This window comes from Callorhinchus milii, unplaced genomic scaffold (assembly GCF_018977255.1).
Source record: "Callorhinchus milii isolate IMCB2004 unplaced genomic scaffold, IMCB_Cmil_1.0 Scaffold22, whole genome shotgun sequence".
Classification (NCBI taxonomy): Eukaryota; Metazoa; Chordata; class Chondrichthyes; order Chimaeriformes; family Callorhinchidae; genus Callorhinchus; species Callorhinchus milii.
The window spans coordinates 9,145,448-9,161,801 of record NW_024704763.1 but is presented as its reverse complement, the minus strand read 5'-3'; the positions used below and the strand labels follow the sequence as shown (position 1 = coordinate 9,161,801).

The window sequence follows — 16,354 nt, the reverse complement described above, 5'->3', positions numbered from 1 at the left end:
TTGCCTGATAGGCTCAGACATCCTGACTTTATTTCTGGAAAAAAAGGGTTGCAACTCTTGCTGAAATTGTTTGCCTGTGTCCATTAACAGCTTAGGGATGAGGCTTTTGGTGACTGAGGCACAATACCCTCGTAGAAACCTGTAGCTCAGTGGTTAGAGCACTCGTCTCAAAAGCGAGAGGACCTGGGTTTAATTCCTGGTCAGGGCGAAACGTTAGGCAAGTTTCCTTACTCCACACGCCTCTGTTTACCAGCAGTAAGTGGGAAGCAGGTTGTTAGTCGATTGGCGGATCGCTTTTCTGGGGTAATAATCCCTTCAACAAACATAATAATTTGTTCACTCAATTTATGACTGTTTGTGGGACGCTGCTGTGCGCAATTATTATTATTCAAGTGAACAGACGAATGGCAGAGTTAGTTATTTCAGGGGTATCCCAATTGTTGGATAACTACTAAAATAACAAACTCCTCAACCCAGAGGCTAATTATTGGCCGCAGATGGGAATCCTAAACGAATTGGATGATGACATCCTATTGAGATCAGATTGCCACCTGCACAAAAGTCACCTTTCATTTCCCAAAGAGGCTTAGAGGTGGGGAAGAGTTGAACCTGTGATGGCAACTTGGCTCAGTGGGTTCAATGAACAACAAAAATTTGTTCTTAAATAATTATCCTTGTCACATCGAAAAATCACAGTGAAGTGTAAACTGTAGTGACTGAGTATTTGTAAGCAAAGATGGCAGCCACGGCACTTCAGTTTAACATTTCATTCAAAGGACAGCATCTCCGACAATGCAGTGCTTTCCCCAGCACTGCACTGGAGCATCAGCTTAAATGTGATGTGAACTTGAACACATAACTAACTTCCTGATTCCAAGGCAAGTTTGCCACCAGTTGAGCCAGGCCGACACTCCCAACAGGATTTTGCATAGATTGGTTTTTCTAGAACCAGAATAAATTGGCTAATTTGAAAAACATAACTTGGAACTCAATTCAAATATTCAACAAGAAATCCCATTAAATAAAAGTGTAATTAAAGCAAAGGATCTTTGCTTATAATACAATAATAATCCTTGCATTTACATATAGCGCCTTATCACGTCATTGAGGCGTCCCAAAGCTCTTCATAGAATATAGTCTGACTTGAAGAGCAACACTTGCAGATTGTTAACAATCTGATGAAGGTGGAACATTCCTCAGATCAGGATTCACGGACCAGGAGCACTGTATAATAGGAGTCTGTGGTCCATTACATTTACATGTTTGGATCAGAAATTCGTTGATCTGGAGTTGAGCGTATTGAAAAGGACAGGAGTGCAGTTCCACTGAGAAGCCACCGGAAAGGACGCAGAAAGAGCAACACAGTGGATGGAAATCACTGGGGACAGGAGGGGTTGTTGTTGAAAGCAAACCTGCTCTGAAATCCTCTTCACTATAAAACCCCTCGGTCTTAAGCAGTTGATTGGCCGTCAACATCGGAGACCTGGACTGGATCTGGACCCAGAGTCCCAGAGCGAAAGGGAAAAACACACACAAGCCAACAGACACAAAGCTAACCTAAACAAGGTTCTTTATACACAGCTTCAGTGTAAAGCTAAACATTGCAGCTACAGATAGTGAGTGGCTGGACCCGGAACTGAACTGCTGTCTTTATTACATTGAGGTGCATCTCCATGTGTGTGGGACTCTGCTGTGCGCAATTGGCTACCGAGTTTCACCTGCAAATTACTGTGCACTTTGTGGGTGAAACACAGCAACCAATTACGCAGAGATAAGGCACGATATCAAGTGCAAGGATTATTATTATTACATGAATCCAGTCGGCTGCAGTGTTTTTTCAGGTTGTTTACCTGCAGGATGGCAAGCACCTGGATAACAACTTGCGTGAAAATTGGGGCCTTGAAGTGTATTGGAGTGCTTTATAAAGGCGGGATTGGGTGCAGAGCAAGGGGGAGGGGGCCACAGGCGTGGAAGATAAGGTAGGTTCTCAGACATAACTTCCAAGTCAGAAAGAGAGGGGGTGAGACGGAGTGGGTGGGGGAGGACGGAGGGCGCCCCAGAAGATCGGGGCAGAGCAACTGGAGATGACTCAAGACAGGTTGGAGTGCGTAGAGAAGGGATTACACACGTCATTAATTATATCATTATCAACCAACGATAATAGTACTCTCTCTCTCTTTCTCTCTGAACCCTTCAAGGCTCTTGACCATCACCCAGAACCAGTGCAGCCTCTGATTCTCCCTACAGCTGCTTCCAAGTTTATTTTTTACCCAACAGCAATCGTTACAAGCAGTGAAAGAGTTAACAGATCAGAAGGCAGCAGTGGCCAACCTTTATGGTCAGCCAATAAAATAAATGTTCTTGATTTAATATTATGAGAATTTATGACTTACCAAGACTCGTGCGAATGTTCACAGCCCCATGAGCCACAGGCTGGTCACCACTACCACCAACAACAACAACAAATGACATGTACGATGCCTTTCAGATCAGGAGGAGGTCCCAAGGCACTGGACAGTCAAGGATGTGGACACGAGCTGGGGGTTGGGATCAGGAGGGGTGCAGGACAGGGACGGTAGGGGTAGGAGGATGACTGAAGGCGCGGTCGAAGAGGAGGGTCTTGAGACGTGTTTTGAGGAGCCAAGGGAGGGAGCAAGAAGGAGCGACTGTGGGGATGGAGTTCCAAAGGTTGGGGGGGCAGTATTATTTGAGTTGCTGAAAAGCTGTACCTGTTGCTTCCCTGAAGCCCTGGTTTCCCGGTTGGGAAAGTGACAGCTCCTACTGCTGGAAGATGACAACTTAAATGAAGGATTAAAACTGTCAGAACATCACCGTAAGATAACCAAAACCGGGTCTGTAGTGGCCTCAGAACTACAAAATGGCTAATATTCCCATCCTCACTCAGATATACCCACATCAAATTAATTGGCAGCTCACTTCAATACAACCTCATGTCAGGATTCCCAAATCGCTTCATAGAATATGCTGTAAAGTGTAGTGACTGTGTATTTTGACTGTGGATGGCCATTGTTGATTATCTGCTGTGTTTGCCTGTGTAACAGCATCCATTATTAATTCTAATCAATTATGTTGTGTAAAGTACACTGGGACATTTATTATAATAATAATCCTTTGAGCCACAAACAGTCCTGGATTGAGTGAGCACATTTTTTTTTCAGGAATTATTATCCCCGGAAAGCGATCCGCCAATCAACTAACAACTGGGTTCCTACTTACGGCTGGGTAAACAGAAGTGTGTGCAATAAGGAATCTTGGCTGAAGTTTTGCCCCGTCTGGGTATCGAACCCGGGCCCTCTCGCTTCCAAGGTGAGTGCGCTATGGGATCTCAATTTATCTTACATGAAAGGCACAATATAAACACAACTTATTATTATTAAAATATATTTTTGTATTATTAACGAGGAGGCAGTGTAGCGGAGAATGTGACTGAGTGTAACAAACAGGTACAAGAGACTGATAAAAAATCCACTTTCTGTTGCTTTATTTGAAATATTTTAAAGTAAACATATAAGAAGGCACAAAGGCCGATGCAGATTAAATAGAGGTGATGGCTTGTGTGTGTGGGGAGGGGGGAGAATCCCTGATAACATGTAGATCTACTCTGAGCAAACTACACCTGTTACCTTGCAAAACGTCTGTCTCTAACACTACTTACTGTACACAGTTATCAAAAAGTACAAATGTCTGTATATATTGTTGTATCAAAAAAAATCGGAATAAAGAGGTGAACAGAGCTGAATTCCGTAAGATAAATAGTTTTAAATTATTTTAACGGTTTATCAGTAAATAATAAGAGCGAAATTCTGGCTCAAAAGAATCAAAACATTTAAAGGGTCAACTCCAGGCTCCAAACCAAACAACATGTACAGTCTCTGATACACAGAACTCACTCCCATTCATCCAGCTCCCATCTTCCAACTCAATTTTCATAACTTCACCTTAACATTAAACGTACAAACATTTCAAAGCAGGTAATGCAGGCTGGAGAGCGATAGATACCAAGTGTCACTGAGGGAGTGTTGTGTGTGTCTGTGTGCTGCCTCAGGTTTGAAGTGAAGAGGTTCACCTTTAAGTATAATATAACACCGATCACGTGAACGCAACTGCATAAGGTAGTATAGCACTTAAATAGAGAGTTCACGGGAATATTTTAGTCAATATGACTACAATTAAATATAAATCTCCAAAGTAATTTATAAAATTGAGTAATATGGGAGATACATTTTTTTCTTAAAAGGAAATCAATCTTATAAAATTTAAGTAAGATACAGTACAGTGGTCATTTAAGTAGGGAAAATACACCAGTTCTGTCGTTTCATATCTTTTATCAAACACTTCCGTTTGGTCCTCCTGTGAATTACTTGAGTGCCATCCAACTGGCAGCAGAGTGAAGTGCGAGTTTGCCCCAGTTCATGGCCAGCGTTAGCTGCCCATAAGCCTTGGGAACAATGGCACGGGCTTGGGTTCACTTAGAGAATACATTCTACACTGTCTGCTTAATGGGAGCAAATGAAGATAAGGAAACATGACGGGTAATAATAATAAAAATCCTTGCATTTGATATAGCGCCTTATCGCATCTTCGAGATGTCTAAAAGCGCTTCACAGGATACACTGTAAAGTGAATTGACTCTATATTTGTGGGCGAAACATGGCAGCCAATTGCAGCGTCCCACACCCACAAACAGTCGTGGCCTAGGTGACCAAATTATTATTATTATTGTTTTTTGAAGGGATTATTACCCCCGGAAAAGCGATCCGCAGGTAGAGGGAAAGCAACAGAGGTTCCTAATAAGAGACTGTGGCTTTGTTCTAAAGTAACTGACAGCAGGGTAGGGGGCCCATTGCCCTTTGTAACCAACTCTTTTTTTACACACCCGGAAATTAAAATGGAAACAAAGCGACTCCAAAGGACAAACCAATGCACATCTTTTAGCAGGTGAACAAGTGAGCTAATACCACACTGGACTTCCCCGGCTATTTGACTGCTGGGCGATCACAACTGATCACATCCTCACTCAATGCATGGTAAGAGACCTGCCTTACATGCTCTGCTACCCACGGGCTGCATTCAGTAGCCAGCTTCACTGCTTTTCTAGCTCAGCTCCACACCTCTATCTCTAATGGACACAAAAACCTTGCACAGATCAAACAGACATCTCACAATCTTTAATTCAGCTCATACCACAAAAATGATACCATCCTAATAAAACCCTTTGCTTGAGAGGCAGGGGTAGAAATTGTGCATGACTCCTTTTTTTAAAAAAAAACGGTCATTTGGGCAACATTATTTGGCTACCACGCGTAATTTTTGGTAGCCTTGGCCATAGGTAGACCTTGATTATGGTTTGCAATGTTAAAAATACTGACAGCAGTCATTTCTAGATCTGTGCTTCTAAAATATCTATCAATTTAATTCTACTCTTCCATGATTTCAGTGTTTTTCCTTGCGTTTTGGTGATTAATGCAAATGAGATATGGTGCCCCAGTCAGTAGTCTATGTAATAATTAATTTCTGTCAGTCATGACTGAACGCTTGTAGATGGTTTGTTTATAATAATCCTTGCATTTGATGTAGCACCTTATCACAACTTTGAGATATCTCAAAACGCTTCACAGAATATACTATAAAGTGAATTGACTGTATACTTTGTGGGCGAAACGCAGCAGCCAATTGGGCACAGCAGCGTCCCACAAACAGTGGTGGATTTAAGTGACTAAATTATTATTATTTTTTAAAATGTATTTATTGGTTTGAAGGGATTATTTCCCCTGGAAAAGGATCCGCCAATCAGGTTCCTACTTACTGCTGGTAATCAGAGGCGTGTGGAGTGAGGAAACTTGCCCAAGGTTTTGTCTTTCCCGGGAATCAGACCCCGATCCTCTCGCTTGCGAGGCGAGTGCTCTAACCACTGAGCTACAGGACTCCACTGTCTTGGTGTATCGTGTGGGGAGTGGAGGGGGCAGGAGCGGTAGCTGTGCTGAACTACATCATGCAGCATCAGCTCCTGACAACGGATTCCCTGGTGATAAAATCAATCACCTTTAAGATCCATGGAGTTGGCAGTGATGGAGGGGGCAGGGGGAGTGAGGAGAAACAAAGGGGGAACTCATGGGAAGGTGCCCAGGTTTGTCCTCCTCTGTGATTCCGATCGCAGCCAAATACCTCTCCAGTCACCAGCAAGGTTTGCACATGTGTAGTGACCGGTCTGGCAGGTACACATTGCAACCCACCCTGTGGAACCACATCCAGACAGAAGGAGAAAAAAGCAAATGGATTTCAGAGTGGGAGACAGTACTTACGGCCAAGGGTTAAAATAATAATAATCGTTGCAATTGATATACCGCCTTATCACGTCTTCGAGACGTCTCAAAGCGCTTCACAGAATATACTGTATAGTGAATTGACATATTTTGTGGGTGAAACATGGCAGCCAATTGCACACAGCAGTAAAGTATTAATTAGGGGTCCTGGTCTCATCGACACTCAGTTCTCTATGTAGTAGTTCACACGAGGGCATCAGGGTGTGGATGGGAAATGGTCCCATGCAGTCAAACAGTCCGCCCACGCTCACTCGGATGGTGTCTCGAAGGGCTCACACACCAGTGGAAGGTAAAAAAGGAGAGTCAATTGTTTTCAGGACATGACTTGTAAAGGAGAAGTGCATTATAGCTGCACTTCTGTGTATGACTTTATCACATACATGTAACTGATGCAATTTATAGTCAGGAATTTATAGTGCTGGAATTCCACAAATGTGACACAAAAAGGGGAATAAATTATCACCTCGGTTTGACAGTAATTGACGGGAGTTTGCTTGTCCCTAGACTAGTGATCTAGTTCTGTGTAAAATGGAGAGAGCCAAGGTCAGGAAGCAGAGATAGACCAGAGATCACGGCTGCCTTGTCACCAGGGCAGATGAGGGAGAGAAAGAGAGAGAGAGAGACAGGGAGAGGAAAGGAAAATTTACAACCAAAGGTGACAATAAGAGGAGGAAATGGTGAACCTCCAAAGGCTGTTTGAGCCAGCCATTGCGAAAGCAATGTCACGAACAGGGAAGGTGTAGATCTCACACACAGGGGGTCTTTACAGTATATTCTGTGAAGAACTTTTGAGCTGTCTTGACGACGTGATAAGGCGCTATATCAAATATCAAGCAAGCAAGGACAGCGAGGATCGTAGAGCAAGCTGCGAGCTGCTTCCCCCAACACACAGGCACACATGCATTCTCTCTCTGTCTCTCTCTTATGCTCTAAATGAACAAAATAATAATAATAATCCTTGCCTCACGATGTCTCAAAGCGCTTCACAGAATACTGGGAGGGGAAGGAATTCTTTACTGTACATTAAGCAAATAACTGATGAAAATACTGTTGATCATGAAAGGTTCATTTTCTGATCATCAAATGGATCATTCTGGTTCATTTCATTTTTTTGTGCTATTAGCATTGCCCTGAAATTAATCTGAATGGGAATTTCAGTTGCTGTTTGCTCTGTTTTACCCACTGGGGGTCTTTGTGAAACTACTCGCAATGTCGGGGCAGCATGATTTTTCAAAATTGACAACAACTTACAGACTCTTATTGTGCCAATGGCAAAACCTCACTAAATGTTCAACTTGATAAAAGCATATGGAGGCAGACAATAACTTTCAATAATTTAATGTGCTGAAAAGACATGACTCTCAAACTCCAAATCCCTAACTCTGATCTAGTGAGGCCCAGGGAGCAGGTTTCTATCTCTGAGCGAGAATAATAATCCTTGCATTTGATATAGCGCCTTATCATGTCTTTGAGACTTTTCAAAACGCTTCACAGAATATACTGTAAAGTGGATTGACTGCAATTTTGTGGGCGAAACGCGGCAGCCAATTGTGCCCAGCAGCGTCCCACAAACAGTCGTGGATTGAGTGACCACATTATTTTTTATTTATTTTGAAGGGATTATTATCCCTGGAAAAGCGATACACCAATCGACTAACAACCAGGTCACTACTTATTGATAGGTAAACAGTGGGGTGTGGAGTAAGGAAATTTGTCTTACCCAGGAATCAAACCCAGTTCCTCTCAGTTTGTGAGGCGAGTGCTCTAAACACTGAGCTACAGGACTCCACAAAAGCCCTCAAGTTAAACGTGTGGCTGAGGGGACCTGGAAGCCGGTTGGCGAGCTCACAGTGAGAGACTGTGGGTCACTGGGACCTCAGAGTAACTCATTACAAACCTTGTTCAGACGGGAAGACCCAGGAAGTGTCGCCTGGTTTGCTTTCCCTGTGCATTGGGTTGTCCCAAACCAATACTTAACAGCTTTGACACAAGGACAGTTCCTTTCGTTTAACAAAACATACAGGAGGGTTTGATCCTGCACTGGCTTTGCTCTGGTGGTGATTCGAGGGCTGGGAGAGTGAGTGCCTCGGCCACTGATTTTCAACGAGTACCACTTGTTGCTTAAAAATAAAGTTACCGTCTTATGACTCCATGAAGGCCGGCAGCCTCCCGGGGCTCCGCGCAGCCACTCGGGGATGAAGGAGGATTAAAAAGATTCTCTTCTACTCCGCGTGCTGCAGTCATTGCTCCGCTCCTCCGTTCTGCTGGGACATTATAAACCGCATCCCGTGAGTCCGCACGTGAGCGCTCAATGCTGTCTCAGTGTCAAATTCTCCTTTGCAGACTCGACACTGCAGCCCAGAGCCCACCTCCTCCTCCTCCTTGTCGTCCTCCTCTGTAGTGTTGGGCTGCCCATTGTGTTCTTCCTGCCCGTTTTCATTCACCAAATCGGGTTCCGGCTTCTCCTCCGTCTCCTTGATTTTGTGGACGATATATAGATGCCTGTTGAGGGAGAGGGCCGAGGTGTAGCACAGGCCGCACTGCGGACACTGAAAGGTGCTGCCGTCTGTCTTGTGCTGAGCTATGTGCCCCAGGAAGGTTGCGTTGTCCTCGGTTTCGTAGCCACATTTGGAGCATCTGTGCTGCTTAGACACAGCGACCTTCAGCTTCTTGGGAGTCGTGGCCTCACAGTCAGAGCTGGCTGGCTCGTCCCCCTCAGACTCGATTGGCACCCGTTTGACGGTTAAACTCTGCAGGCAAGAAAGAGAAGGCAATCAGCTGCCGGAATCACTCAAATAAGGTCATCGAGAAAATAAAGGTAAATAATTAGCAGAATTGTTTTGTTAAACACGGTGGGTGTAAAGGCATGAAACACTACACCAAACCCTGCTGGTAAAAGCAGAAGCCAAAACATTTCAAAGGCACCTGAAACACTAAAACAGGCCATTCAGCCTCTCGAGTCTATTCCGCCATTCTATAAGATCATGGCTGCTCTGTACCTCAACTCCAATTACCCACCTTTTCCCCATATAATTTGATACCCTGATCTAACAAAAAAAAGAGGATGTTCCAAGGTGCTGGGCAGTCAAAGTTTTGCAGCTGAGCTAGGAATCAAGAGGTGGGAGCTAAGGCGGATTGTTGAGGAATGATGACGGAAGACCCAGTCAAAGAGGAAGGTGCTTACCTCTGTTGAGTCTCCGCCTATGGCAACAGCTTTGGGCATCTGGCTGAAGTCTGGGTTCCTGATGCCGTGCATTAAGTTGATGTGTTTCTCCAGCAGGAAACGCTTGGCGAAAAAGTGCTTTTCATCCGTGCAGTACCTGAAAATAATCCCAGAAAAGTCAGTGCCACTAATCATAGAATATTACCGCAAAGAAGGAGGCCATTCGGCCCATCGTGCCTGTACCGGCTCTTTGGAAGAGCGACCCAATCAGTCCCACTCCTCCGCTCTTTCCCCAAATCCTTGCAATTTTTTCCTTTTCAAGTTCCTATCCAATTCCATTTTGAAAGCTGGTATTGAATCTGTCTCCACCCTTTCAGGCAGCGCATTCCAGATAGTGACCATTCTCTGAGTAAAAAATGTTTTCCTTCCCTCGCCTCTGGTTCTTTTTCCAATTATCTTGAATCTATGTCCCCGGTTACTGACCCACCGGCCAGAGGAAACAGTTTCCCCCGATCTACTCTATCAAAACGCTTGAACTGTGTAATTTCTGTAAAGAGCCCCTGTGACATAAACTCAATTATCTGCTGGAAGTTAATTCCCTCCCTCCCACACCCCCACAGGTCACTCCAACTCACACATGGCAGCTTCACTCAGATGCACAAATAATCCTGTCATTTAATACAGACTGGTCTAACCTCAGAACATCACAGGCGTTTCACAGCAAATTGTTATCAAGTGCAGTGACTGTGTATTTGTAGGCAAAAGTGGCAGCCAATTGGTGCACAGCAGTATCCCACAGACAGCCATGAAGTTATTAAGACAAATTTAGCTGGAGGGTTGCTGGTCAGGAAGCTGGGAGAAACTCCCTTCTCTTTTCACTTCGTGTCACAGGACCTTTAACGACCATCTGAACAGGCAGATGTCCCACCTGAAGATGGCGCCTCTCACCACTGTAGTGTCAGCCTGGGCTGTGAGCTCAAAGTACTAATTAATGTACGGCTTGAACCCAAACCTTCTGACCCAGAGGCAAGAGTGCTACCGACTGAGCCAGGCTAACCTACAGAAGATCAATTTCCCGCAGGAACCAACTGATACTATGGTTGCTTCTTCCAGGCAGGAGAATGTTCAAGAGATAATAATAAAATAATGATCCTTGCATTTACAGTCAATTCACTTTACAGTGTGTTCTGTGAAGCGCTTTGGGACGTCCTCCCGACCTGAAAAGCGCTATATCAAATGCAAGGATTATTATTATTATTATTATTATTAGATATAGCACCTTTTCACGCCTTCGAGGTTTCTCAAGGCGCTTCTCAAGATACATAGTGAACTGACTGCATATTTTGTGGGCGAAACACGGCAGCCATTTGCGCACTGCAGTGTCCCACAACAGTTGTAGATTGAGTGACCATTTTTTACATTTTTGTTTTAAGGGATTATTACCCCCGGAAAATTAACAACTAACAACCGCGTTCCTACTTACAGCTGGTAAACAGGGCTTCTGGAGTAAGAAAACTTGCCTAAGGTTTCGTCCTGTCCAGGAATTGAACCCGGGATGGTGTGAATGAGATGAATGAGGTGAATGAGAAAGGATTGTGTGGGCACATTATTATACAGAGGTCATATATATAGTGCTACCAACTGAGCCAGGCTGATATCAGGTTCAGCAGCTGTGGATTACCAGGAAAAGCCTCCACATCTATAAGTACGCACGTCTGAGGTCCCTCAAACCAACACAGTCTAAAACAAATAAATAATGAACACACCACCCACGCACAGACTGCCTGCAGACCAGATGGAGCTCACGCTATGTGGAGCATTACCCAATGCACTGAAAAAACATGCACTCAAACTGTGTAAAAAAAGATATGTGGCTTTCAGTTTACTTTCAATAAATGGGCAGAGCTGAGTTTTAAGGCTGATTTCTACCGCACCTGTTGCCGACCATTAAACTGCCCAGTTCCCCTCTCCCCAGGGAGAAGGACTAGCGATCTACTCTCTCCCCCACCCCCTCCCCCCACCCCCAACACAGCCCAGGCATGTACAATCCAGCCAACACACTGAGTGCACATATGTGAGATGTCAACGCATGACGTACCATGTGCAAAAATGCAAACTGGTTGAACCCAGGGCTTGTACATGTGTTATTTTTGTGAATCTTTGCAAATTCTGTTTTATTTGGCACTGACTAACGGAATACCATGGAAGCACCCCTGCTGGTATCAGCGAGCACAGGCCATTTCACACCCAGCACAACCCGGCTCTGCGATTTCCTGCAGAACTCTTTTATCATATAACTTTACTTTATACATATTTATTTGTTATATAATTTTTTAATATAAATTTACTTTACAGTATATTCTGTGAAGCTCTTCGTGGCGTCTAGAAGATGTGATAAAGCACTATATCAAATGAAGGATTATTATTATTATAACATTTTAGGAAACTGTCGAAAAACAAATGAACATTAAAATAAGCCATCTCACAGAGTAAAATGTTCACTTTTCGTAATGTTGACTTTCCTAACACTTTCCATAACACCCCCTCAATAGACATTTCAGGCCACTGGGTAAACAGCTGCTTGCACCTGGTTCCAATGCAGAATGTTCCAAGTTTAATAAGAATCATCTTCCTGAATTGCAAGTTGTAATGTATAGTTCGCACTCCAAAATTCTGTGGGTTGCACTAAAATGCAGGCTCCAGTGAACATTTTACCAAGGGCTCTGGTCAATATTCATCAGCGTATTTCATAGAATAGAATGATAGAACCTTACAGCACAGAAGGAGGCCATTTGGCCCATCGTGCCTTTGCCGGCTCTTTGGAAGAGCTACCAACTAGTCTCACTCCCCCCTCGCTCTTTCCCCGTAGTCCTGCACACTTTTCCTTTTTAATCCAATTCCCTTTTGAAAGTGATTATCGAATCTGCTTCCAACACCATTTCAGACATGAAAAGCGCTATATCAAATGAACATAAGAACATAAGAATTAGGAGCAAGAGTAGACCATTCGGCCCCTCGAGCTGGCCCGCCATTCAATAAGATAATGGCTGATTTTCAGACCTAACTCTAATGGGGATATCCCCATATCCCCCAATATTTTAAAAAATCTATCAGTCTCAGCCTTGAAGACTGAGCATCTACAGCCTTCTGGGGGAGTGAATTCACTCACTACCCTCTGAGTGAAGAAATGTTTCCTCAACTCTGTCCTAAAAGGCTGACCCTTAATTTTAAGACTGTGACCCCTGGTTATGGATTCTCATACCGGGGGAAAAAGACCCTCAGTGACTACTTTATCAGCCCTTTAAGAATCTTATATGTTTCAATAAAATCCCCTCTAATTCTTCTGTACTCTAGAGAATACAGCCCTGGTTTATTCAGCCTATCCTCATAGGTCAGTCCCCTCATCCCAGGAACTAACCGAGTGAATCTACGCTGCACCCCCTCGAGGGCAAGTATGTCCTTTTTTAAATAAGGACCAAAACTGCACACAATACTCTCGGTGCGGTCTCACCAAAGCCCTATACAGTTGCAGCAAGACTTCCCTACTCTTATATTCTAAACCTTTTGCAATGAACGCTAACATGCCGGTCGCCTTCTTAGTTGCTGCTGCACCTGCAAACTAACCTTTTGAGACTGGTGTACAAGGACACCCAAACCCTCTGAACACTAACAAATCTTTCCCCCTCTAGAAAATAATCTGTTTTTCTATTTTTTCTACCTCGGTGAATAACTTCACACATTAAATTCCATCTGCCACCTTCTCGCCCACTCCCCTCGCCATCTATATCCCGTTGCAATTTTTTTGCATCATCCTCAGAGCTTACTCTCCCACGTAGTTTAGTGTCATCCGCGAATTTAGATATGTTACATTCAATGTCCTCGGCGGGATCATTGATGTAAATTGTAAATAGCTGAGGCCCAAGCACTGATCCTTGTGGCACTCCACTAGTCACATCTCCTGCCAATTCGAGAATGACCCATTTATCCCTATTCTCTGTTTTCTACCCGTTGCCACTCTTCAATCCATGCTAATATGTTCCCATTAATCCCGTGGGCCTTAACCTTGTGCAATAGCCTTTTGTGTGGCACTTTGTCAAATGCCTTTTAAAATCTAAATATACTACATCTACTGGTTCCCCCTCTCTAACCTGCAGATACATCTTCAAAAAACTCTAAAAGATTAGTGAAGCATGACTTCCCTTTTGTAAAGCCATGTTGACTGCCTAATCTTGTTATGGTCTTCCAGGAATCCCATAACGACATCTTTAATTAAGGACTCAATAATTTTCCCTACTACTGATGTCAGACTAACTGGTCTATAGTTCCCCATCTTTTCTCTCCCACCCTTCTTAAATGGTGGTGTTACGTTTGCGATCTTCCAATCAATGGGAACCGTTCCAGAATCCAGAGAATTTTGGAAGATCAAAGACAAGCCATCCACTATCTCAGTAGCCACCTCTTTTAAAAAATGCAAGGATTATTATTATTATTATAGCGCTTTTTACTTCTTTAATATCCACCTGAGTTGGCAGGTAGGATCTCAGTTTAATGTCTCATCTGAAGGACGGCGCCTCTGACAATGCAGCGCTATCCCCAGCACTGCACTGAAGTGTTAGCTTAAACTTTGTGACTTTGTGAGTTTCCCTTCGCCTCGCTTCCTCCCTTGCCTCCTTCAAGGCCGGTCTCAAGACCCTCCTCTTTGATCGTACCTTCAGTCGCCCACCAACCTCTCTGCCTTCCCTCACACCTACCCTCCCCCATGCTCAGGTCCTGACCCCTGACTGTCCAGCGCCTTGGGTCGTCCTCCCGATGTGAAAGGCGCTCTATAAATGTAATTTTGTTGTTGTTGTTGAGTTCAAAATCCCATTGTGAAGCTTGAACCCACAACCTTCTGTCTCAGAAATGAGAGTGCTACTAACTGAGCCAGGCTGACACACAATATAAACAATAGTTGAGTAATTCAAACTAAGCATTACACCTACGTATGACCCAAGCATCAACAGGTAACTAAGAAAATATCCACCTCCAGGTCACACAACCAGATGTTTTTTAATTCAATTGTGCAACTTGTCAAAATTACTTTGATTTAAGATGGGGGGGGGGGAGGTGGTCGAAGGGTTTCTTGTGTTTGGCTCCCAATGGCTTTCTCATCGAATGGGCCAGTCTCAATGCTTACCAGCAGGTGTAGGTTCTCTTAAAGCTGTTATGGTTGGTACGGATGTGTCGTCGAAGGCTGTGGGAGGTGTTGAACGAACGATCACACTGCCGGCAGGGATATCTCTTCATTGACTGGAGAGAGAGAGAGAATAAAATAATTATTGTCTGATCTGGTGGTGGAAACAGATTCCTCTAACCACTGCCTCCAGAAAAGGAGAGAACAAAAAAAATTTGGGAAAGATAAATACAATGTTATAATTGTTATATCTTTGCATTTGATATAGTGCCTTATCATGTCTTATCACATCTTTGAGACGTCTCAAAGTACTTCACAGAATATACTGTAAAGTGAATTGACTGTATATTTTGGGGTGAAACACAGCAGCCAATTGCACACAGCAGCGTCCCACAAACAGTTGTGGATTGAGTGACCATATTAATATTATTATTTTTTTTGGAGGGATTATTATCCCTGGTTATTATCTACTAATCAATTAACAACCGGGTTCCTATTTAACTACTAGGTAAACAGAGGCATGCAAAGAAACCTGCCAAACATTTCGCCCTGAGCTGGGAATCGAACCCAGGTCCTCTCACTTGTGATGCGAGTGCTGTAACCATTGAGCTACAGGACTCCAGCCCAGGTTCCAACTAATTGAAACATTTATGTTTCAACTGGTTGAAATTGCCATCTTATGCAACTAACTTAAACCAAATAAATAAACCTGTGCGATAAAAATTCGCTTTGATACATTCTTGTGTGGCCAAGGAAACTATTTGAATTCAGATCAAATGTTTGAGCGGCAGCGTTGAGTGGAGAGTGGCCGGAGCTGATATCTATGCAAATCCATCACGGCTGCCAGCGATGAAGACAATGGAGTGACACCACAGGCTAGAGGTTAATTGAATATCTCTTTGAATATCTCTGGATTCCCAGAACCTCACCAATGCCAAGCTCCTGGTTGGATTTGCATTGCGTTGAGATGAGCTTTACATCTGAGCGGCTCAACACCACTCCCCAGGGATTGCTGAGGCGATCCCACCACGAGGCAGCCCCATGTTATACAGTAACTGTCACCACCGGGAGCCAAGTCACCACAACAGTGGAGTCCCGTAGCTCAGTGGTTAGAGCATTCGCTTTGCAAGTGAGAGACCTGAGTTCAATTCCAGGCAGAGGGTGAAACCTCGGGCAAGTTTCCTTACTCCACACAGAGCCTAATAATAATCCCTCCAAAAAAAACAATAATAAATTGGTCATTTTCAATCTACGACTGTTTGTGGGACATGCTGTGCGCAATTGGCTGCCGTGTTCGCCCACAAATATACAGTCAATTCACTTTACAGTGTGTTCTGTGAAGCGCTTTGGGACGTCCTCCCGACGTGAAAAGCGCTATATCAAATGCAAGGATTATTATTATTAACTCAGGTCACTTTAATTGTTTCAGATGTCGACAAATCTCCAGCATGTTTCCAACAGGTGCTTTATAATAATCATAAAAATAACAATAATCCTTGCATTTGATACAATAACTTGCACTTATATAACGCACTCCACACAAGGCAGCGTCTCAGAGTGCTTCACCCACAAAATATACAGTGCCTTATCACGTCTTCGAGACGTCTCAAAGCGCTTCACAGAATATTCCGTAAAGTGGGGCGACTGTATATTTTGTGGGCAAAACGCAGCAGC

At 43.8% G+C, this 16,354-nt stretch overlaps 1 protein-coding gene across 1 annotated transcript; it reads right to left on the bottom strand.

Annotated features, from left to right (window-relative positions):
• Nucleotides 1-8,178: 8,178 nt before the first annotated feature.
• On the bottom strand, nucleotides 8,179-14,793 carry LOC121850585 (zinc finger protein 532-like). Its single transcript, XM_042343053.1, has 3 exons — nucleotides 14,684-14,793; nucleotides 9,529-9,664; nucleotides 8,179-9,094 (listed from the first exon to the last, which is right to left on the bottom strand). The coding sequence occupies exons 1-3, from the start codon at nucleotides 14,791-14,793 to the stop codon at nucleotides 8,585-8,587; spliced, it is 756 nt and encodes a 251-aa protein (XP_042198987.1). The 3' UTR covers nucleotides 8,179-8,584.
• Between the last annotated feature and the right edge of the window lie 1,561 nt (nucleotides 14,794-16,354).